The sequence below is a fragment of the Etheostoma spectabile genome, chromosome 9 (genome assembly GCF_008692095.1).
Source record: "Etheostoma spectabile isolate EspeVRDwgs_2016 chromosome 9, UIUC_Espe_1.0, whole genome shotgun sequence".
Taxonomy (NCBI): Eukaryota; Metazoa; Chordata; class Actinopteri; order Perciformes; family Percidae; genus Etheostoma; species Etheostoma spectabile.
In genome coordinates, this window is record NC_045741.1 from 36,228,395 (window position 1) to 36,255,627 (window position 27,233).

The window sequence follows — 27,233 nt, forward strand, 5'->3', positions numbered from 1 at the left end:
TTATTTACATTTGTCCCAGAAAAGAAAAACAATGAAATAGACCCAGAAAATGCAATGCGCATCATCACATACAGCTTTGTAGCACTGTCAAGTGTGACGAGTGTGTTAGCGTGCCTGCCATCACCTGTGAAGTGGCCTTTCAGGGAATGATCTACCTGCTCCTTTCTGATCTGTAGCCCTCTCTGACCTGCAGCGCTGAGCGGAAGATACACACTCCGGGTCTGGACTGGCGTGACACCCGCCAGTTATTTTAAAAGGACAAGAGATAGAGCATGATAAAATAATTTCCCCTATCTCTCCCCCTCATCGCTCAGATTTACGCTTACACACCTTTCATTCTTCCACTGTATTCTTCACATTAGGTTTTGTCTCCAAGCTCCAAGCATTCTAGTATTCGCTAATTAGCAGCATTAATAATCTTCAATTAGGCATATAGCGCTGAGTGCATGTGGAATTCTGCCTATTCATTGAAAGTGTGTGTGTGTGTGTGTGTGTGTGTGTGTGTGTGTGTGTGTGTGTGTGTGTGTTGTGTGTGTGTGTGTGTGTGTGTGTGTGTGTGTGTTTGAGAGACAGTTTATGTGCGTGCGTCGACGAGCGTCATTGTGACACCCTGTCCTCTAGTTCTCTGGTGGCTTTCCACCCAACACCAACTGCCTAATGAGGGAGTGAAAGGCCATGGGCAGATGAGGCAGGGGCTGCATATAAGTGTGTATATGTGCACTTGTGTGTGTGTGTGTGTGTGTGTGTGTGTGTGTGTGTGTGTGTGTGTGTGTGTGTGTGTGTGTGTGTGTAATTAAAGAGCAATGCCAGCAGGGGGGACCTGTGTTAGAAAGGGTCACAAGAGCGAGCAGCAGGCCATCGCCAACCTTTGGTCATTAACTACCGACACCGCCAATAAAGCATGTGTGTATTTGTGTGCGTGTGCGTGTGCGTGTGCGTGTGTGTTTGGGGGGTATGTGTCAGCAGGCCAGCTACTAAATTACTTTACATCAATAAGTGTTTCACTCAGTTTATGCAAGTTTGTGTCACTTTCGTTTAGCTTATACCTTAGCTCCAACAACATTCTTGGCGTTGTATGAAAACAGCAACTAAAGATTATTTTGATTATCCAATAATATACAATATTGATAATATATTGATTATTTGTAAGTGTTAGCAGTTCAGAAGCAGAAACCAGAACATGTTTGCCATAGTTTCTTAATAATTAATGATCACTTATTAAAATAGTTGGCCAGCTAATTGTTTTTCCTCTGAGTCAAACTAACATTGTGATGTATCAAAGAGGCATGTGAATGACTTTGTGTAAATGTACAGGACGATAGTTTAAGGAGAATTTGGCTTTATTACAACCTGGGTCTTTTGATTATGATGATGATGGTTGTAGTCAGTAAGCTCTGGGAAAATGGAAACACTGTTACAGCAAAGCATGAAATGCTCGGTCAGATGATCAGAGAGGTTGTAAACAAGCTAAAAGGTCAGCCAGATCTACGGCAAGTACGGTAGTTTGAAGTTAAAACAGGGAGTTGGGTCTGTCAACTGCAACTGTTTTTAAGACGCCGTTTTTTTTTTCTCGTTTTTATTTATTTATTACGAGTTGCTTTGTCTGTCATGTGGTATGGATTCCTCCCTTCATTCTGTCAGCTGCCATCCCGCCCACAGAGAGTCACCACATCAATATTATGTTTACAGGAGGCAGAATTGTCTGTGTCGCTGCATTTGTTTGTTTCATCTCAGGTGTCTGTCTGTGTGCATATATGTGTGCACAAATGTGTGTGTTGTCTTTCCTGTCAGGCAGTATGTGTGAATTGCCATAGGTTGATTGGTTAACCTGAGAGGCAGCAGCGGGAGTAATGGCAGGTGCTTCAGGGCAGCAGGGGGAGCGCCGGGCGACGTCCCCCAGCCACAGCGCCTTCCCTCTGGGCTTCCAGCTCCAAGCGGTGCCTGGGTAGCTGGGAGGCAGCTCCTGGGGCCCTGACGCTAGGACGGGATACTAGGGAGACAGAGGTGGTGCGAGGAGGAGGTTTATGTGTATGTGTATGTGTATGTTTGTGTTTGTGTGTGCTCTGTTGGGGGATCCCAAGCAAATTTGTTTACCGGTAATTAATTCACCTGATTGACATAACAGCTGCCGGAGCTATGGGAAGGCAACAGCGTGTGTGTGTGTGGTGTGTCTGTGTGTCTATGTGTCTGTGTATGCGTGCCTGTGAGAGAGAGTATATTTGGCTGCATACCTGCCGTGGAGGGCAATTCCATGTTGCAGGTTTGAGAGTCTGATTCCTGGCAGAGACGCCCGGCAGCTCTCCGTCTTCCATCGATTAGACCCGTCTGTCGGCCGGCAGCCCTGCTTACACACTTCTATCTCCCCGCTAATCTTTATAGAGTTGACTTCAGTGACAGAGTTATTGGAGCACTTGAAGCTGAGGGGAGAGGAGGAGAAGGAGGCTGTGACAGAAGGACAAATGAGCGAGTTGGGAGGAGAGGGTGATGGCGATGACAGTTGCAGGCGGTGTGGAGAGGAATTCCTGGTTTGGTTACGGAGATTACAGAGATGCACGAGATGAAACCAGCTATTTGTCTGCAAATCAGTCTGCGAGCCACAGCAACTACATGTATGGACACACAATGGAGTGTTCATTCCCGCGCAAGCACTTCCAAACGTACACATCCATGTTTATGCCTGCACAGACAGCAGTTTTAACTGAGGTATCTTTCTTCGCAGAAGGTGTTCTTTACATTAACAGCTTCAACCTGATTTTTGTTGTTGTTGCAGCATTTACTTTGTTTAGGAAGCAGACAGAAAATGAGGGGGGGGAAGAAAGAATGTAGCAGTTATAAACAGAAGAATGAGACAGACGCAGAGAGCCCTGATGTGTATAATATAAGCTCTCAGAAGAGTTGACTGGACAGTGTGTGTCTGTATGTGAACATGTTGTTTTCAGAGCCTTACGGTGCCTGTATAGACATTTTATATTTCTGTGACCACGTTACACTGTTTCTGTGTGTGTTTTAGATATGTAGAGTGTGTGTGGGGGTCGCTGGACACTGAGTGGTTAATCCAGGCAACTCAGGCTGAGCACTTCGATCTGAAAGAAACAAAGGCTTGCACACACACAAATTCTCAGACACTCACACGCACACTAACAGGTTGGTATCAGTGTTGTTGTGGCCAGCAGGTAGCAATGTTTTGGCCTGCTTGTCTGGACCCAGATAACAGCAGATCCATTACCCCCTGGAAGCCGAGGTCTGATCACCGGGCAGATAGAGCCGCTCACTCACTGTCTATGGGCCATCTAGCCAGCCAACCAGCCAGCCAGCCAGCCAGCCAGCCAGCCAGCCACCCCCGAGGAGCTAAATAGGATCACAACCAGGAGCAAAAGGAGAGCAGACCCCTTCTGTTAGAGGCAATGATCAAATACATGCCAGATGATAACTACAAAAGGAATTCTTTCTTTCTCTTTTTACATTTACACAGAAGGAAAAAAAACTCATTTATGTCTTTTTGTCTAGAGTTTGAATATGATGAGTTTAGTCTGCTCAAATATAAGATAAAATGAACTCCGTAGACTTTATTTTGTCCAGGCTCTGACATTTAAACATTGCAAACTACATAAATAACACTGTCAAATGTGCTCCTTGTTATTTCCTTTTTAATATTCCTTACATAAAAAAGTATTTTGTGTCACGCCCACAACTGGGAAAAACTTATAGAAAGCATGGAAGCAAATTCATGCGTGTGTCTTTTAAATAATTATTACTTGTCCCAATTAAAGTTGTGGCTGCTGTTAACATAAACTTCACCTTTTGCATCTCCTGTTTTGGCTAAGATAAGTTATTTTTTTATTGAAACAGCCAGTTTTGAAAAAGAAAACATTAGTCATTAGGAATTTCTGTTTCCCTCGAAAGCCAGACTATTCTTTAAAATATGAACTCAAATAGCCACAACCAGAGCCGCACAACCCAGAACACTCGGGGAGAGACAATCAATGGACAGAGAGCTTTAGATTTCGCAAACATATTTAATTGATCTACAAGCTCTTTTTCTAATATGGAGGAGCGGGAGGTATGGAGGGCTGCAGAATTAGGACTGAAGATGTTATAAAGTGAACAAGCAGGATCATTAGTTAAAATGGGATGCTGAATGAGGATAGCTTGTATGAAAATTGATTTGAAATGAATGAAGGTAATGTCATGAAATGCAGCACAGATTTTAGTAGATGGTTTTCTATGGAGGTGGAGAAAGAGTGAGACAGAGGAGTGTGGTGTGTGTGAGGAGTTAACACTGTGCAGGCATTGTGCATCAGGTTTATTTGTGTGCAGAAAGACAGAAAGAAAAGAGGTAGATACAGGGCAGCTATCAAAAGCCACAGGCTGCTTCAAACTCCATCTGTGTTTCTTTTTCTCTCTTTCATTTCTCTTTTTTCCCTCTTCTTCTCTGCCTCTCTCTCTCTCTTATTCTCTCTCTTATTCTCTCTCTCTGCTCCCTGGCCATGCTGATGATTGACGGCCTGAGGGTTTTAATGGGCACTGGAGAGCAGGAGCTGAGGTCGGGGTTGTCATGGCAACTAGGAGAAGGGGCCTTTTGCTGCTGCTTCACCTGAGTACTGTGGAGCCTCGCTGGCTGGTTGAGGCAGGCAGGCAGGCAGGCACACACACACACGTGCACACACACACACACGCGCACACACACACACACACACACACACACACACACACACACACACACACATGCACACTCGCCACACATACTTGCATGCCAGCACCACTTCCATTCAGTCTTCTTCTCTCCCCAAGATGCCCTGCCGTTCATCCAACCATCTCTGGCCTTCTCTCTTCCTTTTCTCATTTTAATTTTCATTTCCATCCTCCTTTTCTTTTTCTCTCTCTTATCCTATAGTAGATAATGCTCTGTGATACGTGTAACTGTGTGTCTGTTTGCATTTGGGTAATATACAGCGTTAAGCCTATAGTTTTTGCTGTCCCATTGTTCGATAACAGCTCACAATGACACGCTTTATAGGGCCCAGTTGAGGTCAGATGTGTCTTAGATCGCTCTGAGTTTTTGTAGGAGATCCTGCAAAGTTGCTCCATCTATCAAGCTAATTTCACACACTTATTAATTCTGTTATGTCTGTTATGGAGGGCTTCAGTCCAAAATGTGGACCCAATCCAAGACAGACAAATATATCTTTTTTTTAAAGAGACCCCATTCACAAAGGATCCAATGACAGTTATACCTCATCATGACACCAACAGACCCAACTAGAGAGAGAACACCACCTAACAATCAGCAGCTATTGTAAAGGGGAGAAATACATTTCATTTTCCCTCCTACAGCTCACACTTCACACTGTTCATCTTGACTCAAAAAAACACATTTGTATTTTGCAGGTATTATGATGGTGATCAGAGCTGATAATGGGTTTGACAAGATCCACACAGACATGACACAAGCAACAATACAACAGGCTCTGACTCAGTTAGATTGGATATAATGTGGTCAGAGCCCGGCTCTGGTCGTGAGTTGGTGCTCAGTTATGACAAACTGTGTTGACTCGTGAAAACGTCTTCTGGAAGTGTGCATTTTTGCCCTTATTTGATACTTAACAGTTGAGAAGGAACACAGATGACGGGTCTATGATCTCATGACAGGTGAGATGACATGCAACAAGGGTCCCCAGACGGAATCAGATTGTAAACGTTGCAGCCACTTCACAGCCTTGTGTCCCAGAACACCAGGCTACAAGGACACTCTCGGAGTTATAACAAGTTAAATGCATAAAACTATGCATTCACTCTATATCAATGGAGTTAGGTCCAGATTATTTCAAATCCCATGTTTTATTTTGCACTGAAATGTTGAATTCTTATTAATAACTTTTTAAATCCTAAGGGCATTGCTAGAAAGTTAACCATACACTCCTACTCTTGACTTCTTCATGTTCACCTCAGAGTACTATCATGCATATTTCGCAAACTGTTCATAACTGTCTAACCTCTCAACTCTATATATTGCTCTCATTCTCTCTCTCTTTCTCTCTCTCTCTCTCTTTCTCTCTTTATCTCTCTCTCTCTCTCTCCATGTGGTGTTTGCTAGCTTTCTCTGTTGTCTCTCTCTCCATCCCTCTGCTTGTGTCTGACTCCTGTGGACATGTCCAGTCTCTTATGATTTGTTCAGTCCCACAGAATCACACCCTCTTACCTGTGAGTTTGTGTGTGTGCGTGTGCGTGCCTGTGCGCGTGTGTGTGTGTCCCGCCTCATGGCCCCGGGGCCTGTAAGTTGTGTCTGGGCCGTGAAGGTCAGCTGAGTGAAAGAGGGGTTGTTTGCTCTGGAAGTGAGTGAAGCTCTAGTTACAGTGGGGGAGGGGCAAGAGCAGAGCACTGTGTGTTTGTACATTTTGTAGAGAGTCTATACTTGTGACGTAGCTAACAGATTTTTCAGAAAATTAATAAGCAATATCAACTTGTCTGAAGCTTATGTGGATCCTCTGTGATTGTGCAACTCCAACCTGGACTTGTGGTTTATATGAGCAGTTTTCTGATCTACTTTTCATTTTGAACACATGGTTACGTTTAGGTAACTAAAACTACTTGGACAAGGTTAGGGAAAAACTTTGGTCATGGTTGGACTGTTGAAGAGACAAGATGCAAACTGCAGTCTGTGGTGTCAAAGTCTAATATTTTGACCTTTTGAAAAGTGTAACTTCGTCAAGCTACTTCTACATTTGCTTCCCAGATCGTCAATATTCACACTATAAGTCACTTTTTGTCAGGAAAACTGAACTATAGGTTGCTCCAAGTGTTTGTGCCAACAAGAGATGTGTTTGTAGCTTAATAATCTTCAAAAGTGTTAGATCCTCCTGTAACACATGAACCGGCTCCACATTCGGACTAAAAATGTGTTCTTTCGGTAACTTTTTTTTGGTTTCCTCGTCTTATCGCGCCGGCCATGTGTGAATGTCGAGCTCTGACAAAGCAGTCATGACCAAACACCGCCTGTCAGCCTCACTGCCTCAGAAGAAAACCACAGCACCGAGCAATTCATCTGTCTTCTCCTCGATGTTGAAAATCATTATAATTGAGAAAAAAGATGAAGGAAATATTGCCAGAAACATATTTGGAGGCCATATTCCAACTGGGGTGGCATGCAGGACTAAAGGCGTCCCTGTATAAATCAAGATTATGGTACTGATTTACATTTGTGACGTTATTCATCACTATGAAATAGGACCTAAACACTGATAGAAATTTAACAAAGTCCACCAAAGCATTGGGGCCAGGCTGGGTAATGGTCCTCAATACTTTTACTCAATGAGATGTGTCTGTAATGCTGAGTTTAGAAAGTTTTGAGAGCTGGCAAGGAGAACTTGATTAGAGTTTTATTGTTGTAACAATTTCTTTAATTAGATATTTCCTGATCTAAAGATAAATTAGGAAATAAGAGGTTTGGCATTAGGTTTAAAAAAGAGAAGAGTAAAGAAGAAGGTGGAGGCAGGGGGTGTGGCCTTGACCAACTGCTACTCTGCTTGTTTGAAAGCCATGATGTCTCTCTCTCATGGGCGGGCCAAATTCTCTGGGCAAGCAAAGCATAGAAAGGGGAGGTAACCTTGCCCCTTATGACCTCATAAGGAGCAAGATGCCCGATCGGCCCATCTGAGCTTTTATTTTCTCAAAGGCAGGATTCCCAGGGGCTCGGTTTACACCAATCATTTGTAGCCACTGGGAGACCATAGGCAGGCTGGGGGAACTCATATATATAGGTTCAAATACCTCATAAAGTGACATTTTCATGCCATGGAACCTTTAAATGTGAAACAGGTGCGGGAATATTTTTTGTTACATCAGAGTTTTTGTAAATGTAAAATTTGCACATTTTCGCGTAGTTTTTGTTGGTCAATAGATCAGTTTGAACATTTCTTAGGAGGAATGGACTAGTAGAGAAAAAAGGGGGGGGGAGGGGAATAAGAGGGGATCTTAAAATAGTTTGTCTCCTTTGTATTAGAGAAAGAAACAGGAGCTGTGCGTTTGTATGACTCTTTCCTGTTCATAACCCTACTCCCTCACATCTTCAAGTTCAGCTAGTTCTTAAATGGTTCTATTGATTTGGCTGTCTGTTGCGGTCAGATGACGCATCGTTCAAACTACTTCACTAGGAGCACTTTAAATCCTTAATGTCCCCCCTAAAACTATCTGTATCTTGACAAGATAGTTTTGTGTCCGTCAAACAATTTATCACTGTGACTAAATAATCATATCTTCATCAGTTATCTGTAATTGTGCAATTTGCGTCCAGAAATTCAGTGAGTTGTAATCAGGGTTGGAAGTTTGCCGCCATCTCTCTTTCCATTATTTATTTATTTTTTAACACCTTGCTGTCTGCCGTTCCCTGCCTGCGGCACCATCAAACATGGCTTCTTAAGAGTAAGCTGGTGTTTCTTGTGTTTTTTTTTTTTCAGAGTGCGGCCGCTGCTCCCAGTCCAGTGATGGGCAACATGCCGCCCAATGACGGCATGCCAGGAGGACCCATGCCCCCGGGCTTCTTTCAAGTAAGAAAAAGAACTTTCTCGCTGACTTCACCCCTCACCCACCCCCAGCTTCACCCATCACTCAACCCCCGACAGACTCTCTGCCCCTCCCATAGCCATCGCTAAGCCTAGCCTTCTGTCTCCTCCTCCTTTTTTTAGCCTCTTTAGCTGTCCTAATCCCTGTCCAGATGTGTTCCCTTCTCTATCTCTCGGCCTCTGTCCCATATGTCCACGCTTGTGTTGTTAACTCCTGGTGCTCTGTGTGAAGTTGTAGATACTACTAACTGACTTCTAAAGAGCTTTTTTTTGATGCGCCTACGTATGAAATGTTGCTTTAGTGAGCAAGTGATAGAATAGATAGAAGTGCTAGAAGATTTATTTATTTTTGGTAGAGGAGAGGATAGGAGGCTATTTTCTCTGATTTGTGGTACTTGTGTTACTAATTCCTCCTGTCATCACTGTTCTCTGAAGGCTGTCTGACGAGGTCACACACATTCTCTCTCTCTCTCCCCCTCTCTCTCTCTCTCTTTCTCTCTCTCCTCTCCTCTCTGTTTCCATCCCTCTCTCCTTTCTCGCCAACGCAAACATGCAAACACGCAAGCCTCATTTGACACTTTCACACATATTGAACTAGTAACACTTTTAAAGTTTAAAATATCTGCATTCGCAAAGATATTCGCCACAGTGGGAGAGGTGAAAAGAGAACTGCTTTAGTCACATCTCAAAGTTTCAATCTAGAATATTGATATCAAGACAAGTTGCTTAAGTGAAAAGGTAGTTTCTGTCATATCGGTCCAGTCCCAGTTTTTTTTTTATGAAAGTAAAGGAATAATTCTTGCTGTGTTATCAATGTTCAGGACATGCTGAAGGTCTTTTGATTGTACAAAGTGTCTCATAATCAAAAGATTAATCAAGTTTAATCCCTGTAACAGCCATTCATCCTGCTCAGGTGTCCTTGAGCAAGACTCTAGACCTGTGACACTTGTCTGTCTCTGGATAAGAGCCTTTAAAGAAATAGTTCAACATTCAGGGAAATGTGCTTGTTCGCTTTTTTGCCGAGAGTTAGATAGAACATTGATATCACTGTATGTTATAGATGAAGCTACAGCCAACAGCTGGTAAGTTAAGCGATGGTGGGTGACGTTAATTCTTGTTGACATTAGAAATATTTTCCCAAAAAACGAGACTAGCTCGCCCCTTCCTCCTCATCCCGTCCCCTCCCTTCTGTGCTTACGCGCACTAACCCCCAAATCCTTCTTGTTGGTTATTGGCTGGAACGCTGGAACATTGGTTGTGTATGCTTCGTGGTGCAGGTGGGCACGTTTCGTTTCTGTTGCCGTTTGTAGACCCTTAGAGAGACAGGTTTTTTTACAGTGTTTGTTCTGGGGACAGGCAGCTCGCGGATAGCAAGAAGACGTTTGCTCTATGTGACAACAAATGTTCTAGCCTAAAACACGCGTGACATCGCTTAGAGCACCTTTAAGCTTATCACAAAGACTGAATACGGGCTCTGCCGAAGTTAACAAAATACTGCCACTAGCATCTCTAAACCTCACTAGTTAAATTGTTACAACATTGTGGTCATTTTATTTCCTCTTGAGCTAAGCTAACCAGTTGAGATACACCCTGTTGATTTATGATATTTTGCTTGCCTGTTTCCAGGCTGCCTGTTACTGGCTGCTGGCTGTAGCTCCATGTTTACCATGTTCAGTTTAGTTGCAGCTCTAATAACTGAATATTAATTTAGTCAAAGTCTGTTTTGGTTACTTAAAACAAAATATGCAGTATTCCATAATGCTCTGCATGTTATTAATGGTTAGGCATGTTTTACAACATGTGCTCCTATGGGACGTTTAGTATGCCTGATGCATAAATACATACAGTGTGGACCTGTATAGACTAAGTGTTGTCTTGTACAGTTTGATTGGCTGCGGGTGTGCGTGTGTGCGTGTGTCGTGTGTGCGTGTGTGCGTGCGTGCGTGCGTGCGTGCGTGTGTGCGTGCGTGTGTGCAGTGGTCGTGGAGAATGTTAATGATGTATGAGCAGTGAGCAGGCCAGGGAGAAAGCTATCTGATGGCATTGCATGAGTGACATTGCTTTCCATAAATAGACTCTGTGTGCATGGCGGACAGACAGACAGACAGACAGACCGGATGGGCAGAGAAGGCAGGGTTAAGAGAGACGGGATGGATGGTTTCTTTTCAACGCTGCAATATTCCCTCTCTTCTCTTTGCCTAGCTCAGCTAATCTAAGCAGCGAAGCAGGCAAATGTAAAGAAAACCGAAAATAAAAGTGTGAACACAGAGCCTGCAAAAAAAAAACAGAGACAAAATGTTCCCTGCACCTCTCCAAACTTTACATCAGATTTCTGTAAATCAAGCAGACAGTGTTGCCAGAACAGCAGCGTATTTCAATGTGTTGGAGCGTGTTCATATGGCATCTTTCAACTTCAGCTGTAGAGCTGAAACCACACACACTGCTAAGGTAGCTGACATTCACTCCCTGGTGAACTAATGGCTGCGGTCTCCTCTGAAAATGCAGGCTACTGAGTTTTCTGCAGTTCATTTATTCATTCAGGTGAAGGGGAAGCAGATTTTTATTATCTTTTTCTCACAGATATTCTTGAGATTTCCCTCATATTTGCCCTCATTGCTTTCCTTTACACTGGAGGAAAGGTCAGCCATTTGACGGTGTGAAATGTCCACTTTTGTGGAAGACTCTATTATGTTTGTCTAATATGTTTTTGATATGAACAGTGATTTTGCATTGTGAATGGGTTGTATCTTCTAAAACGGAATTTTCTCTGTGCTTTAGTCATTTTCATCTCCGGGTCTGCTTCCTCCTGCTACCTTCTTTCTCTCCTCTCTCCTTTGTACGCCTGGCATCCTTCTCCATGACATTTCCCCACTCTTTCCATTCGCCTTGTCTTTGAAACTATTATTTTCTCGCTCCACACACACACACACACACACACACACACACACACACACACACACACACACACACACACACACACACAGCTTCAGTGACACATGCTTACTCACCAACTCTGTGTGTGAACTGTTCGCTTGCGCTGTGTGTGTGTGTGTCTGTGTGTCTGTGTGTGTGTTGCGCTGTGTGTGTGTGTGTGTGTGTGTGTCTGTGTGTGTGTGTCTGTCTGTGTGTGTGTCTGTGTGTGTGTGTTGCAGAAATGTTTACCAGTTGCACTAGTGCGGTAATTAACATGGGGGAGAGGGATGAGGGGCAAAGGAGGGACAGTGTAGGAAAGTGGAGGAGGAGGGTGTCCACTGCCGTGCTTCCCTAATCTGTAGCTCACAGGACGAGCTGGGCATCGGACTCCTGCAGAGAGAAAGGGCTGGATGAAAAGAGAGGCTTTATGTAGGAGGACAGAGGATAGAGGAGAAAAAGAAAAAAAGTGTGAGAGAAATGCTGTGTTGGTGTGAGGATCTCTATACATTTAGTATATAATCCTACTCTCAGCGAAAGTCCGTTCGCTGCTGCATCATGGCCCTCTGGGGAGGACAAGCAAAGGGGGAGATGACGGGGGGGGGGAGAAAGAGGGAGGAGAGGCTGCGAGAAGAGACAGAGTTAAGGACAGGGAGGAGGTGGAGGAGGAGGAATAGAAAGACAGTAGAGGAGAAAAGAGGACACTGAGATGACAGGAAAGTCTTTCAAAAATATTCGAATTGGCCTTCAGAGATGAGTGATCACAAAAGTGACAGCTGACGACAATAGTGGACGGTTGAAGGATTCATCGCCCGTGTGCTGCTCCGTAGGTAGAAATGAAAAATATCAGGGAAATGTTTACTGTAATTTTTTTTAAATGTTACCTGAATCCAGCACATGGAGAAACAATAAATAAGGAAGGAAGAAAATCTGGAAGGAACCAGCATAAATAAGTGTTAGGCTTCTGTCCCAGGAAAAGCAAATTAGATTAAAAAAAGTGTGCTCTTTGAGATTTATCTGGTCCACCTGTCAAATAATGCCCCAAAAATTCCTCTTTGTTGACCTTATTCTCAGGTCTACACGTGGTACAACAAGTACTTGAAAACTTAATGGGCTCCATTAAGTCTGTGAACCAGTTAGGGGCGGGGTGGGGGGGTCTAAACTGGAATTGCCCCTTTTGCCAAAATGGAACCCAAAGTCAAAGGCAGTGTGTTTTACTGCAGGTAATTGCGGCTCTTCAGGGAGAACACCAAAAAGCACAACAAGAGGATTATGTTTGATTACACATTCAACAGAAAGCAACCCAGGTATCAAAGACAAATTTAAGAACCTGTTCAAAGCGGGGACATGGCAGCCACATGGTGAATTAGAGAGACATCTGCTCTCATTAATTTCTTTATCAAAGGTCAGATTGATCTCAGCATTCATCCTGGTCAGTTGTCATCCAAAGATGCAGATTAAAAAAAAGTGGAGGATGTAGACTGTTGGGGTAGATCCTGGGTGATGTTCGGTGGCTTTTTTTTTGTCACACAAATATCGCCCAAACTGTTTGAATGTTTATAACATTTTCTACAATGTCTGAAATGGCACTAGGAATAGAAGATTTAAAAATACAGATGCAAAAGGACCCAGATGAGAGTGTGCAGACATTTTCTTTTCAACCTGAACTGAAGACATTGAGGAAAGGGACCGCATTTGACTCTTGTCGGCTCCGCTTATCCATGAGAGGACGGCGGCATAAGTGATACCTAACAATTTTCCTTAAATGACAGTCCCTTAAAAATGAGTGGCAGTCATCAGCAAAACGTTACTTCTGTCCATTGTCTGCCTCTAGCTCCTGTTAGACAGTCACTGCAGTTAAACAGGGATTTCTATGTAGCCTTTGTCTCCTACTGCGCATGCTTCATCAAAAGCACGTTGTTGATACGGTATGTTTTATCTGTTTACAGAATTGTGAGAATTACAGTACCTAAGAACACATACACACACACACACATACACACACACACACACACCACACACACACACACACTTCCCTGTGTGTTTGATGAAACTTCTGCTATGAGCTCTGAATGTTGCTCTCGGCTAATCAGGGGAGCACAGATATGTATATGTATTTATATATAAATCATTATATCATCCTTGTTTAAATGTCTGTCAGCGTTTCACGGCTGTCCTCTGGGAGAAAACACCCCTGATAGCGTGTTCCCATCTTTGAGCTGACGTGTTGCCACGCTATATACAATGAGCTAGCAGGAGACCTACTGCTGCCACTGCCGCTCTCTCAGGAATGTTAGCAAGGAATGACAATGAGTGTGCACTGTGTGTGTGCTTGTGTGTGTGTGTGTGTGAGTGTGTGTGTGTGTGTGTGGTGCTGTTCCTCCTGGCTTTGTTTGTTGTGTTCAGTGATGCAGGGTGCTTTGTGTTCTCACTCGCTGTTTGTGTGTGTGTGTGTGTGTGTGTGTGTGTGTGTGTGTGTGTGTGTGTGTGTGTGTGTGTGTGTGTGTGTGTGTGTGTGTGTGTGTGCGTGTGTGTCTGTGTGTGTGTCCAGTAGTTTGACGGCAGTTACACACTGCCCTCTAGTGTTGGCAGCCTTAAACAGGAAAAGAAGATTCAGATGACTGGTACTCTTCCATCTCGCTCTCTCTCTCTCGCTCTCTCTCTCTTTCTGCGTGTGTGTATGTGTTAGTGGTCCATCAGGGCAGCGGTGTGGGTCTTCCTTAAGCTGAAATGACTGGTGGGGAGGCGAGGGGGTTGTTTGATGGGTTTGTGGTACTGTGCCAAGCTGTTATCTCCTTAGCTGGGTAGAAAATGATTTTATTATTGCTTCATTTAACGCTCCCCGTGTACCCCCTCCTTCTTCCCCTCTCCTACACATACAACACAAACAACACCACACACACACACACACACACACACACACACACACACACACACACACACACACACACACACACACACACACACACACACACTCCAACCCAAGCTACTTTTCAAACTCGCTGTGACAGTTGAAATGTTTTCTCTCTCCCTCTCTCTGCAGGGACCTGTAGAGAGAACAGTACGGCCATAAAGGCCATATGCTGGCCCATTCAGATGTAATAGCAGGAAGGCCCAAGGAGGCCCAGCCAGAGGAGCTATGCTCCATTATGGCACATTATAGAGAGAACATGAGGGGAGTTCTGTGTGTGTGTGTGTTGTGTGTGTGTGTGTGTGTGTGTGTGTGTGTGTGTGTGTGTGTGTGTGTAAAAAAAAAAAAAAAAAAAGGATAGTGTACATTATGTACAGTGCAGGGACACATTATGGGGACTCAAAAGCTGGTTAGATAAAGTATTAAATTGAAGTATGGTGAAGTATTAGGATTAGGGTTGAGGTTAGGGTTACAGTAAGGATTGGGGTTGGGGTTAGGGGCATGTAGAGGCAATGGTTACGGTTAGGGTAAGGCTCAAGAAAATGAATACAATTCAATGCAGAGTCCTAAGTGACTAGGTTGTGTGTGTGTGTGTGTGTGTGTGTGTGTGTGTGTGTGTGTGTGTGTGTGTGTGTGTGGTGTGTGTGTGTGTGTGTGTGGAGGAGAAGCAGACTGCTGCAGCTGGATCAGTGTAGCCAGACCCCGCAGGGGTGTCTTGTTAGACACACACACACACACACTAACACACACACTCCAACCTGGCACATCAACAAGAATAACCTCTGAGGTCAGACAGAGCTAGCGTTGCATTAGCCCCAGTGTGAACCTGCTGAGAGACAAAGCAAGCCAGTACAGCTGGTGTTAACCACCCAAAACATACACACACGGAGTGGCAGAACAACCACCGTGGCACCGGTACAAACATTTCATTCCAACACATCCAGAGCACACAGTATGCACAACTAATTAAACATTTCAGGATTGTTGAATACATTATTATTATTATTATTATTATTATTATTATTATTATTATTATTATTATTATTATTATTATTAAGTGTCTGTATTGAAGATTTGACTGCTTCATTGATGAGCCGGTCTCATGACAATGAGATGAATAGAATCCGCAAGGAAAGTAAACTGCCATGTCTCAGAAGGATAGGGAGCACCTGTCTTGAGAGCCCTGCAGCGGCTGCTGCTGCTGCTGCTGAGCTCAACACATGTGCCTATTTAGAAAGGGTTGTGAGTCCATGAATAAGTGCTTCTGCTTATGAGCAGTATTGTTTTCACATCTATGTACGAGCTCATTTCTCCTGCCAAAATCTGAGCTTTTAGACAGTGTGCCTGGCAGCGCAGCAGCACTGTATCTGTGCCTGTGGGAACGCACTTGTTTCAAGCTGTCAGTCAGGCATGTTTATTTTCCCACTGTAACAGCGCCCACAGGTTCCTGGTGCTCAGCTCTGTCGGCACTCTACCATGCCAGCCATGCCAACAGAGCACTCACAGAGGGAGGGCGGCACAGTGGGCAGGGTGGGAAAGTGAGGGAGCAACAGAGGGAGGGGGGGGTGGAGAAGGAAACAGGGACAGGAAGGAGAGATTTAAAGGAACACGCTGACTTATTGGGACTTTAGCTTATTCACCGTATCCCCCAGAGTTAGATACATACCCCTTTCATCTCTGTGAGTGTAGTAACTCTGTCTACCGCACTCACCGCTAGACTAGCTAACCACGGATGCTGGAGGTAACCGGCTAAAACTAGCCTACTGCTCCCAATAAGTGACAAAATAACGCCAACATGTTCTTATTTGCATGTTGTGATTTGTAGAGTCACAGCATGTACAAATGACAAGGTCACATGAGACACAGCCATCTTCTAACCATATACAAACTGGGAACTATATTCTCAGAAGGTGAAGCAATGCAACTTCTGCTACTTGGGCAGAGTGATTTGCTCAAAGCACACGAGAAGCTCGGTGGTGAGGAGCAGAGTAACAACGGTAATCACTCTGCCCAAGTAGCAGCACTTCGCCTTCTGAGAATATAGTTCCCAGTTTATATACGGTTAGAAGATGGCTGTGTCTCATGTGACCTTCTTATTTGTATTTGTACATGCTGTGTGATTATACAAATCACAAAGTGTAAATAGAAACATGTTGGCGTTATTTTGTCACTTAGTGGGAGCAGTAGGTAAAGTTGGAGCCGGTTACCTCCAGCAGCTGTGGTAAGCTAGGCTGAAGAAGCTAAAGTCCCAATAAGTTGGCGTGTTCCTTTAAAGGTAGTGTGTGTGTGTGAGGTTAGAGAGAGAGATGCAGGTGTCTGTGCAGCGGCCTCCTGTGTTTGTGTGTGTGTGTGTGTTTGTGTGGGCGTGTGGGTGTGTGTGCGTGCATACGCTGTGGGTCAACAGAAAATTACGCCAACAAAGTACTGACAGTAATTTTAACAAATGGTTAATTGTTTGCTTATTTTTCTCCAAGCAGAACATCAATTTTAAACATTTATACAGGTGGATTTAAGTCGTTTGTTAAGACAGAATGATTAGTGTTTTCTGATTCCAGCCATGTGAGGTATTTTAACTTTTAGAGCTCATATTATGAGACAAAATTAGAAATTTTCTAGGATGTCTAATGTTGTTTTGACATTTTATAAGTAAACAATTACTCAGAAAGTAATCACAGGATTAATCAAGTCTAGTCTATTTGTTTATAAAGCACATATGAAAATGAATAGTTAAATCGTTAAATGAAATGTTAAATCGGTAAAGGAAAAATCATCCCAGCCTTAATGTGTGTTCATGCATCTATTTCTGCATATTTGCATGAAAAAGTGAATTCCAAATTGTGTAAACATGTCATCCATTGCGTGTGTGTGTGTGTGTGTGTGTGTGTGTGTGGTGGTCTGTGTGTGTGTGTGTGTGTCAGGTTATATTGCACATGGGTAATCCCCTAATCCTTTTCACTGTGATGTTAGACACACACTTGTTGAAGCTACACCCCTCAGCCCCCTTCACATACTGTATGCACACACACATATTCAAACCAGCACACACACTCAGCACCTGGGAAGAAGATTCTGCTTTCACCTGTGAAAAAAAAGGAGATCTTATATTCACACTCATCACCGCTCAGTTGCACCACACACACACACACACACACACACAGACACACACACACACACACACACACACACACAAACACACACACACACCTGTAACGTTACCTGATAGCAGAGTGCTTGACGGAGGCTCTGGCAGAGTAGTAGATAAGCCTGGTCTGGCAGTGAGTGGTCCTCTCCGTGTTGAGGTCCAGGTAGAAACAGTTTTCTGTCAGATGAGGCTACTGTAGGCAGGTAGAAACAACAAGGTCATAGTTCACTCACTCCTCTGATACTGTATTCACTTTAATGTACTTAACACTGTGCTTGTTGTTGAGAGATGAGATCAATTGAAAACCGTTAATTTACTCTTAAAATGCAAAGTGAAACTGCAGTTCACACACCAGGGATTGAGTTTTCAATCCAGAGCTGATTTAAGAGACAGTCATTACAGTTATTTTCAACCTGGGATTCATTATTTCTATGGTTTGCCATAATGATGTTTGATTGAGTTAAAATATTTGGCACTTATCTTAAAATTGAAAGCGAGCACCAAAATAAAGCTCGCTTTGGAACCTTGACTGTGTAATGGCCAGCAGCACCTTTGTCAAACTGGACCAAGCATCATCAGGGTAGAATTTAGAGAGAAAAATAAGACAGTGTTTAAAAAAATCCTAATTATCCTTTGGCATAACAACATGATTGTGATTGAATGTTGATTAAACTCCACCTCGTGAATTGATCTCACCTCATCCTGGCAATTAACAATTCCTGTAGATGAAAATCAATGTGGCCCTCTCCAAATGTCAGCGACAAATGTTGTTACATGCATTCTTGTTGATGTAACATAATAGATATGATAGCTCTGCTGTTATTATATATACTTCAATTGGATATGCTGTAATTATTCTCTGACAGGCAAATTCACAAAGGGATTGCACGGCTTTTGCAGCTGCTAAACCTGCACAAATAAGACAAAATGAAACCATGGAATTCTCAAAACACCCACAAAGGGAGAAATGCACCCCTGTCAAGCAAATAGCACCCTGGTGCTCCTGTGCTAAATGCATCTTCTCAAATTAGGTTAATATGCAGACATTTGGCGCAACATTGGCCCTTTTTCTATGCAAATTAGCCTGTAGCTCGCTGTCTGCATTCATTTATTTTTCTCAGCCATTGTTTTGACGACATTTATACTTTGCCACATGGATAATTGCAATCGGAAAAATGTTACCAGGACATACACAATATGAGAACTAAACCTTTTTTTTTTTTTTTTTTAAATGGCCAGTCCACCACAATTGTAAAAAAAAAATTAAAAAAAATTCTCTGTTGCTTGTACTACTTTTTACCGAAGAAATAGTCGGTATGAAAACTGGTGACAGGAAAATTGATATTGACTTTGTGTATGTATGTTTCTGTTTTGTGAGCATCCCAAAGGAAATTTTAAATTCTGTTCACTAAACGTCCATTGCATTGGGGGGGAAGCAACAATCTCCTGACAGATATCTTTAAATCTGGAAATAAAACCCAAGTTTTAACATATTAACTCTTCTTGGCTAAATAAAACTAGAGCAAAATGAGAAAATATGTATTTTGGGTGAATGGACCCTTTTAATGTCGTATCAGATTGTCCTTTTCCATTAATAACAGTGTTTGCGCTGAGGAGAGACGTATTGCAAGTTTGTTCAACATCATTTTTTTCTCCCCAAGTAGGTTTGAATATCACAAAAAAACGTTATCGCAGCACTTTACTGACATCGTTTTGAATTTTCTTCACCAGGGTCCTCCAGGATCTCAGCCTTCCCCTCACACGCAGCCCCCCCCACACAACCCCAGTAATCCCATGATGGGACCTCACGGACAGGTAAGACGGGAACATTTACACTCCTCACTCAGCTGCTGTGTTGTAGTTTACTCACTCACTCGCTCACTCGCTCACTTGCTCACTTCCTCACTCGCTACACAACAACAGTGTACAAACAGCACAAAGGTCCCTTGTTGTGCTAGCAGACAGGACAGGCAGCATCCACGATGGTGGGTTGGATGAATAATTTAGCTGTGTTGGCCCAGCTGTAAGGAGCGGAGGTGCATCTGGAGGCCCTTCTCTCTCCCTCAGCCCAGCACTCACCACCCCATAGTCCATCAATAGACTATTAATATTGCAGCACACCCTGACACGGTGCAACTATTTTGTGCACAAACCCACCAAAACATGGTCGAGGAGAGGAGAAGAGAGGAGAGGAGAGGAGAGGAGAATGAAAATTGTAGGAAGTCAGTTCTCACCTCAAGGGCTAACTAGAATAACACACACACACACACACACATACAGAACGTAATTACCATTGAAAGCCAGTCTACTGTTGTATTTGTGTTGTCTGTGCTTATCTGTGTGTGAAAATGATGATATGAACATTATTCTGCTGCTCATGCTCCGTGACCAAAACACACAGCTCTCACCCAATCGGCATTCAAATCAGCATGTTTCCCCTTGATACTAAAACAGTTTGAGTAATTCTTATCATCTGACACTGAAATATGGCTCACTGGATGTGGGTATTAGTAGTTGCAGCAGCATCCTCTCATAGGTAATTCTGAAAACCATCTGTCTGGGGTGCTTTACATTATTCACTATGCTGGCTCTGTATCTGCGTCTCATTCAGCCAGCTCTTGTCCCCTCTCTGGTGAAAACATCTGTGTGGATGCTGTCTTCATTTGCTGTTATGAATCACACTTTCCAGGCTGCATTCTTTGTAGCACTGGTGTTTGGTGATACAGACACAGTGAGAAAAATGTCCGGGACATGTGCACCTGCACAAAACAGGCAAACATGAAGATGTAGAACACCTCTTCTTCTACTTGTACGACTTTATCCTCTCATCCAACTATGTCATGTTCCTGTTCTTTTCTGCTCCACCTCCTTCTCTCCTTATATTGTTCTTCCAGTTCAGGTTTCTATCCTACATGTTTTCTTCCTCCCTCTTATGTGTCCTCCTTTACCTTTATCCTAATGCGTTTTACCACCTGAGGTCTTACTTTACAAAACTTGATGACAAGCCCCTCCTTCTTGGTAAATGTAACACAACTACTACGGAACATCATTCATCAACACAATAGCCCCCCCTGCTGACTTGGAAAGGTAACACTTGGAAATTGGGCAGGTTAGACAGAGAGAGTCAGGTGTACTTTGTTTTTAATCCGTCCTTTCACTACCTACAAGCATGAGTGTTAGTAAGGTGTGTGTGTGTGTGTGTGTGTGTGTGTGTGTGTGTGTGTGTGTGTGTGTGTGTGTGTGTGTGTGTGTGTGTCATCTGAGGTAGCCTTTTTTGTCTAATCCGTTTTATGTGAAAACATTTCTGCTTCTAAAAGGCAGATTTGCTGAGAAAAATTAAAGGAGCTGATGTTTAATTTAGCCTAATTGTAACATAATATTAGGGTTATTAGTAGTCTGTATAGATCTGCACGTAATTATTCCAGCAGCATCTTAAAAGAAGAGAGAAGTAAAAAATTAACAAAAATGATGACCACCTCACAAACTGTGGGACGACATGTATGAATGTGTAGTTATTAATCTTGAGCTGATGATGACAACAGCACACTGAGACATGTACACTGTGGTGGTTTGTGTATTTTATAATTCATTTATTGTTCATCTCCATTCATGTCATTAGAAAACTGTTTTATTACTTCTGCTGCATTCATTTTACAAAGTTTCCTATAAATTTACATTGTCAATATAACTTCATGAGTGTCAGAGTATTATACTTTATTTCACTTAAGATTAGCAAAGGTTGTGGAATACAGTACCTTGATTACTTATTTCTCCATAATCACTCTCTTTAGACTAATATCCTAACAATAATATATCTGTGCTTGACTTAAATGATTTAAGCTGCTGTCTAGTATGCTAATTCAATGAAATGTGTACACTCTTTGTCTTAAAGTCACAGGCAAACTTATTTGTGATATTCTAAGACCCACCGGTCAAGACTTATAACAAGCATTCCACTCCCAATCACCCTGAAATAAAGCAAATATCGTCCTTCTCATGTCCTTCCTGCAGCCATTCATGTCTCCACGGTACCCGGGTGGCCCAAGGCCCGCCCTGCGCATGCCAAATCAGCCTCCTGGGAGCATCCCCGGGTCACAGCCTCTCCTACCAAACAGCCTGGACCCCACTAGACCTCAAGGTATTGATAAACATGTGGTGTTATTTCAGGGAGGCTGCACTTTGCAGAGTAATCTAATATTGGCTTCTGAATGAGAACGCTTTCTCCTCATTTATGGAATTATTATTGATCCAAACAGCGCTGCCATTCTAACAAGCTGCACTCTCTGTGTTTCCCCACAGGACATCCAAACATGGGAGGTCCAATGAGAATGAATCCCCCTCGAGGCATGGGAGGCATGGGCCCACAGGTACGTGCCAGTGATATTACTCACACACTCACACAGAATAAAACACAAAGAATTGTGTTAATAAAGTCATGACAGTGGATGGTGTCCTTCAGCACTACCAGCCCACTGCACCCCCACTCTGCAGCTGCCACACAGCCACATTGGTGCTTAGTTTCTGAACAAACCCAATGTTTGGTTGCCCTTCATTAAGGGCTATAATGTCAAACCAGCAGCCTATAAACGGCATGCAGATAATCCTTCTTTGTTGAAGAAAAATGTTTTGTTCTGCCAGCCTCGTAACTTTGCTTTTAAATGTCAAAAGCGCTCTGATGATTAGCTGGAGACCTACCTAGAGAGACAAACAGAGGCGGAGTGCTGCTCTGAGCAAGCAGCCACTAACACATTCTGACCAAAAATGGTGCCAATATTGGCACTCTTGGTTTTCCTTTTATCACTTTTAATTTTGGTCGATGTGATTCAGTGTAATACATAAGATGCTTAAACAACAGTGTCCTTTGAATTACCGTTACCAGACAGCTGCTTCATTCTGCACCCAACTGCCTCCCGCTCCAACACCACCTCACGAAAAAGACACACACACACACACACACACGTACAAGTATACATACTCTCCCTGTGCCCCTCGGCCCCTTTCTGTGCCACCCTGGCTCGGTGACTTTGGCAGGGAGCGTACCAGCAGCTGGTGTGGCATCTGCTCGACAAGTGTAATCGTCTGCCGAACAAAACTCTTCCTCTGAGTGGAGCTGCTCTCTGGCCTGCCCCCTACTCTTTTACTCTCTCTATGTCTGTCTCATTGACACACACACACACACACACACACACACACACACACACACACACACACACACACACACACACACACACACACACACACACGGAGTGGCAGCCAAACCCACCTGCTGGGCAGCCATGAAAACATACACATAACACACAGAGGGGGAGCATGGACACATAGAGACACATACACGTACAGTCGTGTGTAAGACCTCACTCGCTCAGCACACACACGCACACACACAGCTTTCCTCTTTCACACACAGCCCATACATCACATAATTAAACACCAGTTAGGGGGAGACATGATGGTCGCTGACCTTCATTAAGATTCAAACTGTTAGACGAAGCAGGTGGGAGACATTGTGCTGACTGTGTGCTCCTCTCTCTCTGTACAGAACTACGGCGGAGGGATGAGGCCTCCTCCAAACTCCATGGGGCCAGGGATGCCGGGCATGAACATGTTAGTAGATTGGAAAAGACATTTTTAAATGTTTGTAAACTCTGCTGCCAGAGAAAAGACAGATTTAAAGGGAAATTACAATCTAAGACTAGGATTTTGTATTTAGTTTTTACCATCGTTGCAGTTTTAAGAACAGTTTTCTCACCAAGTCAATAACTGAGATGTGGGGACAAACTCCCTCACTGCATTAACCAAAAAAGTGTACACATTACATTACATTACACACAACTGGTATATAAAACCAACACAAACTTGCTGCAGCATTTGGTTTTGTTCTCTCCTCCAAATACTGCTTGTGTTTCTGCCCTTTATGAATTTGTCCTCTTTACTTACTTACTGTTTATAGTAGGAATTACTATATTAGGAATGGTCGTGAATGTTCTACAGTTAAAGTGATGTGTTACAACACTTACAATGTACATTTTATAATGTATGTTAACTTGTGAAATGTGAGTAGTGTCAGGCATCTCCTGCAACTTTGCTATGTACCAGAATTTTTCTATTAAATCTCTTTCTCTCTGTTTGGTTCTCCAGGGGTCCCGGTGGAAGAGGTCCATGGCCGAACCCCAACACCAACTCAGTGAGTCACACTCTCTTACATTACCTCTTCATCTCTTACATGACTGAGTGTGTTTACAATAACTGTGGCTCGTGTTTTGTTTCACCTCGGCTCTCTTCTCTCCACAGATAGCTTATTCATCTTCATCTCCAGGCAACTATGTGGTAAGTGTCCCGACATGGACTCGTGTTCAACCACGGGCCATAAATTAACTGTCATGCAGTGATATCTAACAGGCACTCTGCCATCTAGATGCACTCAGCACTCATTTCTCTTCTCCTCTCTTGCTTCTTTGCCCCTCAGGGCCCTCCAGGGGGAGGCGGCCCACCAGGAACTCCCATCATGCCTAGCCCCGGAGGTGAGTAATACATTTCTGTTTCCCTTCTGATGTCTACTTCACTGAAAAAGAGCTCTGTCTAAGAAACATCAAACCTGTTCTCTGTCAGACACACATCTCTCTTTGGGAGAGACAGGTGGCGATTGCACTCTAAATACTTAATGAATTCAGCCTTTAGGAATCATTTTGTAAGTGTAAAACACGGTTTCAAAAAATAAAAAGGTAAAGTATTGCACTGAGCCTAATTTGGATACATGTGATGACACATGCATGATTTTGGTTAGCTATCACATTCGCTGTAACCACTTTCCAGTTTAGGCACATTCTGGAGAATATTTGCGTGTTGTGGGCTGTTTTCTGTCATTGTCGAGACAGTTCTATAAAAGGGAAGCGGAGGCATGTCAGTGTGCAATCAAACGAGTGATCCATCTCAGCTCTGAGCCATCAATCTAGCGTCTCTGTAGAGGATTAGCTTAGAACAAAACCCTGTGGGCTGATATCCTGTGGATGTTCTGTTTCTGTTGGCCTGTAGAGAGATTCTTTTTGTGTCCACTATTAATTATTTATATACATACCTCTATTGTGACACGTTGCCGGGGCAACCTTTTGCACAAAATGCTCCTGCTCACACGTACACCAGGAGGGGAAAACATATTTCCACTGCAGTCGCCAAGACTGTGTGCGCACACACACACTTACACACAAACCTCCCACAAAAATGCACACCTCCCACTCAACATTGCCCCCCCCCCTCCCCTCCTCCAGTCACGACGACACAAGCTAGATGCAGGGATACTAACAGGCAAGATTTCTTCACCACTTTGCACATACTGTATCCATCTCCACCTCTGTATTTCAATCTGTTATTCTGAATTTTTTTTTCCTGCTTTTCTCGGTCTTCCGCTCACAACTTTCTGCCTGCGATGTCAGATCAAGGTCACCTTATCCCTCTGAATCTTTTCAGGACACACAGACACACGAGGAACAACACACAGCATGTACTGGTTGTTGTTAAGTTGCCATGGTGTCCCTATAAAAACTTGGTCTCTTCTCCTGATTACAGGAATTAAAGATAATGGGGTTCTTTGATTGTACATTGCAGGGAGCATTGTGGAGATTGATTGACAGACAGATTCACTGACATTATGTACTGGCACTTAAAGAACCATAACTGGTGGTCTTTGTCCTGTACAGCAGAAATAGGAACATGTCTTAATGTATTGGCAGAATTGTTCTCAGTTAAAGACAGCACCACTCCAGTCGGTTCTGTACAGCTCAGCTCGTTATTTTCCAATTTCTTAACTTATTCCATACCCTTAACCCACCTTGTGTTCTGACATTTTTTTTAGGACAATTGGATATGAAAATAGACAGAGATTACAGTGCTAAGACTTATCTGCAAGTATTGCTATAACTCTAGGAGGAACAAGCTGCTTTACAGCATCCTGATTTGAAATATCCGACTGTTTTTTATTCATAGATTCGACAAACTCAAGTGAAAACATATACACAATGATGAACCCTATCGGCCCCGGTGGAAATAGACCTAATGTAAGTCATGTCATTTTGTTAAATTTTGAATTACAGTTTAACATTTCACCCAAGATGTATTTGTGTTGTTCTGTCTAATCTACCCAAGAGCAAGATCAATGAACTTTGTGTGTTTCTCTCTAGTTCCCAATGGGACCGGGTCCTGACGGGCCCATGAGTGGAATGAGTGCTATGGAGCAGCATCATATGAACGGCTCACTAGGTGAGTAGTCAAAGATAGTGTAAAGCAGGGATCTTCAACACGGGGTCCGGGGCCCCTAGGGGGTCCTCAGAGTCAATGCAGGGGGGCCTCCAAATTTGTGTTCAATTTTGAAAGTTTTTTTCAAAAAATCTTAACATGAATCCAACGTATTATTAGCAAGTATAAACCCTGCTGCTTACTGGCCTACAGTCATGGTAGTCACTAAGGTAGCCATCCACCAATACAGTTCATCCTAAGGATTCACTGTCACAAGTATATTAAACATTAAAACATGATTTATAAAATCATGCCAACAATTATTAGGCTATTTTATTAGCTTGGTATTCTATCCAAAAAAGGTACGTATAAAGGATTTAGGCCGCCCCACATGTTGTTGTAGGCCCAGTTTAATATGCTGCTTCATTTTATACAATATATGTAGTAGGGGGTGCTCCATCTCTCTTTCAGTTAAGGAGTCCTTGGCAAAAAAACATTGAAGACCCCTGGTTTACAGTGTATGCAGCATGTACTTGGTATAAGACCCAGAGTGTATAGAGTGAAACCTGTTACTCTCTAGGAACCTTTAGAAGTGAGACTCTGCCCTCTTATGGCTGGGAGAGGAAGTCCTGGTATTGATCACAGCTAAAACAGATTAGTGGGTCAGTGAGTAGGCCAATTGATCCTGTAGATGGGTAAGATGTGATCAGCGAAGCCAGTGAGTTGGTGCTCATCTGTATCTGAAACAAATAGCTTAATTAAAGGTGAGAGGGCAGGTGGTTCCTTCTCCTGAACGCTGAGGATCAGTTAACAGTTACCTCATAATGATTCAGGTTTCTCTTTTTTTCCTTTCTGATCCCAGGCTCTGGTGACATGGATGGGTTGCCAAAGGTAAGACTGACAAACTCTCTGTCTATCTATCTGTCTGTAAGAATTATGTATTCTTACTGTTTTTTTTAAAATTATTATTTGTGTTGTAGAATTCTCCCAACAACATGGCAGGCATGAACAATCCTCCCGGCACTCCGCGGGACGACGGCGAGATGGCAGGCAACTTTTTAAACCCATTCCAAAGTGAAAGTGTGAGTACCAACGGAGATAACACACCTCTTAAGCTGGGAACACACTGGCAGACTAAATACAATCCTATTCAAATGTGATAAGGCAAAGAATCCCATTCGAGTTCAGATTACAGTCATAGCTGCACAAATATCCACTGGTAACTTGATCAAACAGCAGTATCACATCTGGATTTGGCCTGTTACCAAAAAATATATATATATTTGATACAGTTGTGATTGCTCTATCTGGTCTGAGACTCAATTACGGCGTCCAAGATATAAATGGGGCTGGTTTCACAAAAATAGACTTCAACTATGGCTTAGATCAAACTAATAGTCAGACTTTGGATACACGTCTAAATATTGACTGTCTTCACATCAAACTAGGACTGCTCAATTATGGAAATCCTAATCACAATTAT

The 27,233-nt window shown here is 43.1% G+C and overlaps 1 protein-coding gene across 2 annotated transcripts in view; it reads left to right on the forward strand.

Moving 5' to 3' along the window:
• The window catches only part of ssbp4 (single stranded DNA binding protein 4), an 85,409-nt gene that overhangs the window by 56,300 nt on the left and 1,876 nt on the right, over positions 1-27,233 (forward strand). For both annotated transcript variants that reach the window (XM_032524756.1, XM_032524755.1), the window contains exons 5-16: positions 8,454-8,543; positions 19,253-19,336; positions 21,533-21,659; positions 21,821-21,888; positions 23,061-23,125; positions 23,660-23,705; positions 23,813-23,848; positions 23,988-24,042; positions 25,502-25,572; positions 25,696-25,774; positions 26,613-26,641; positions 26,731-26,832. In XM_032524756.1, the coding sequence (XP_032380647.1) occupies positions 8,454-8,543; positions 19,253-19,336; positions 21,533-21,659; positions 21,821-21,888; positions 23,061-23,125; positions 23,660-23,705; positions 23,813-23,848; positions 23,988-24,042; positions 25,502-25,572; positions 25,696-25,774; positions 26,613-26,641; positions 26,731-26,832 (852 nt within the window). The remainder of the gene's footprint in view (positions 1-8,453; positions 8,544-19,252; positions 19,337-21,532; positions 21,660-21,820; positions 21,889-23,060; positions 23,126-23,659; positions 23,706-23,812; positions 23,849-23,987; positions 24,043-25,501; positions 25,573-25,695; positions 25,775-26,612; positions 26,642-26,730; positions 26,833-27,233) is intronic.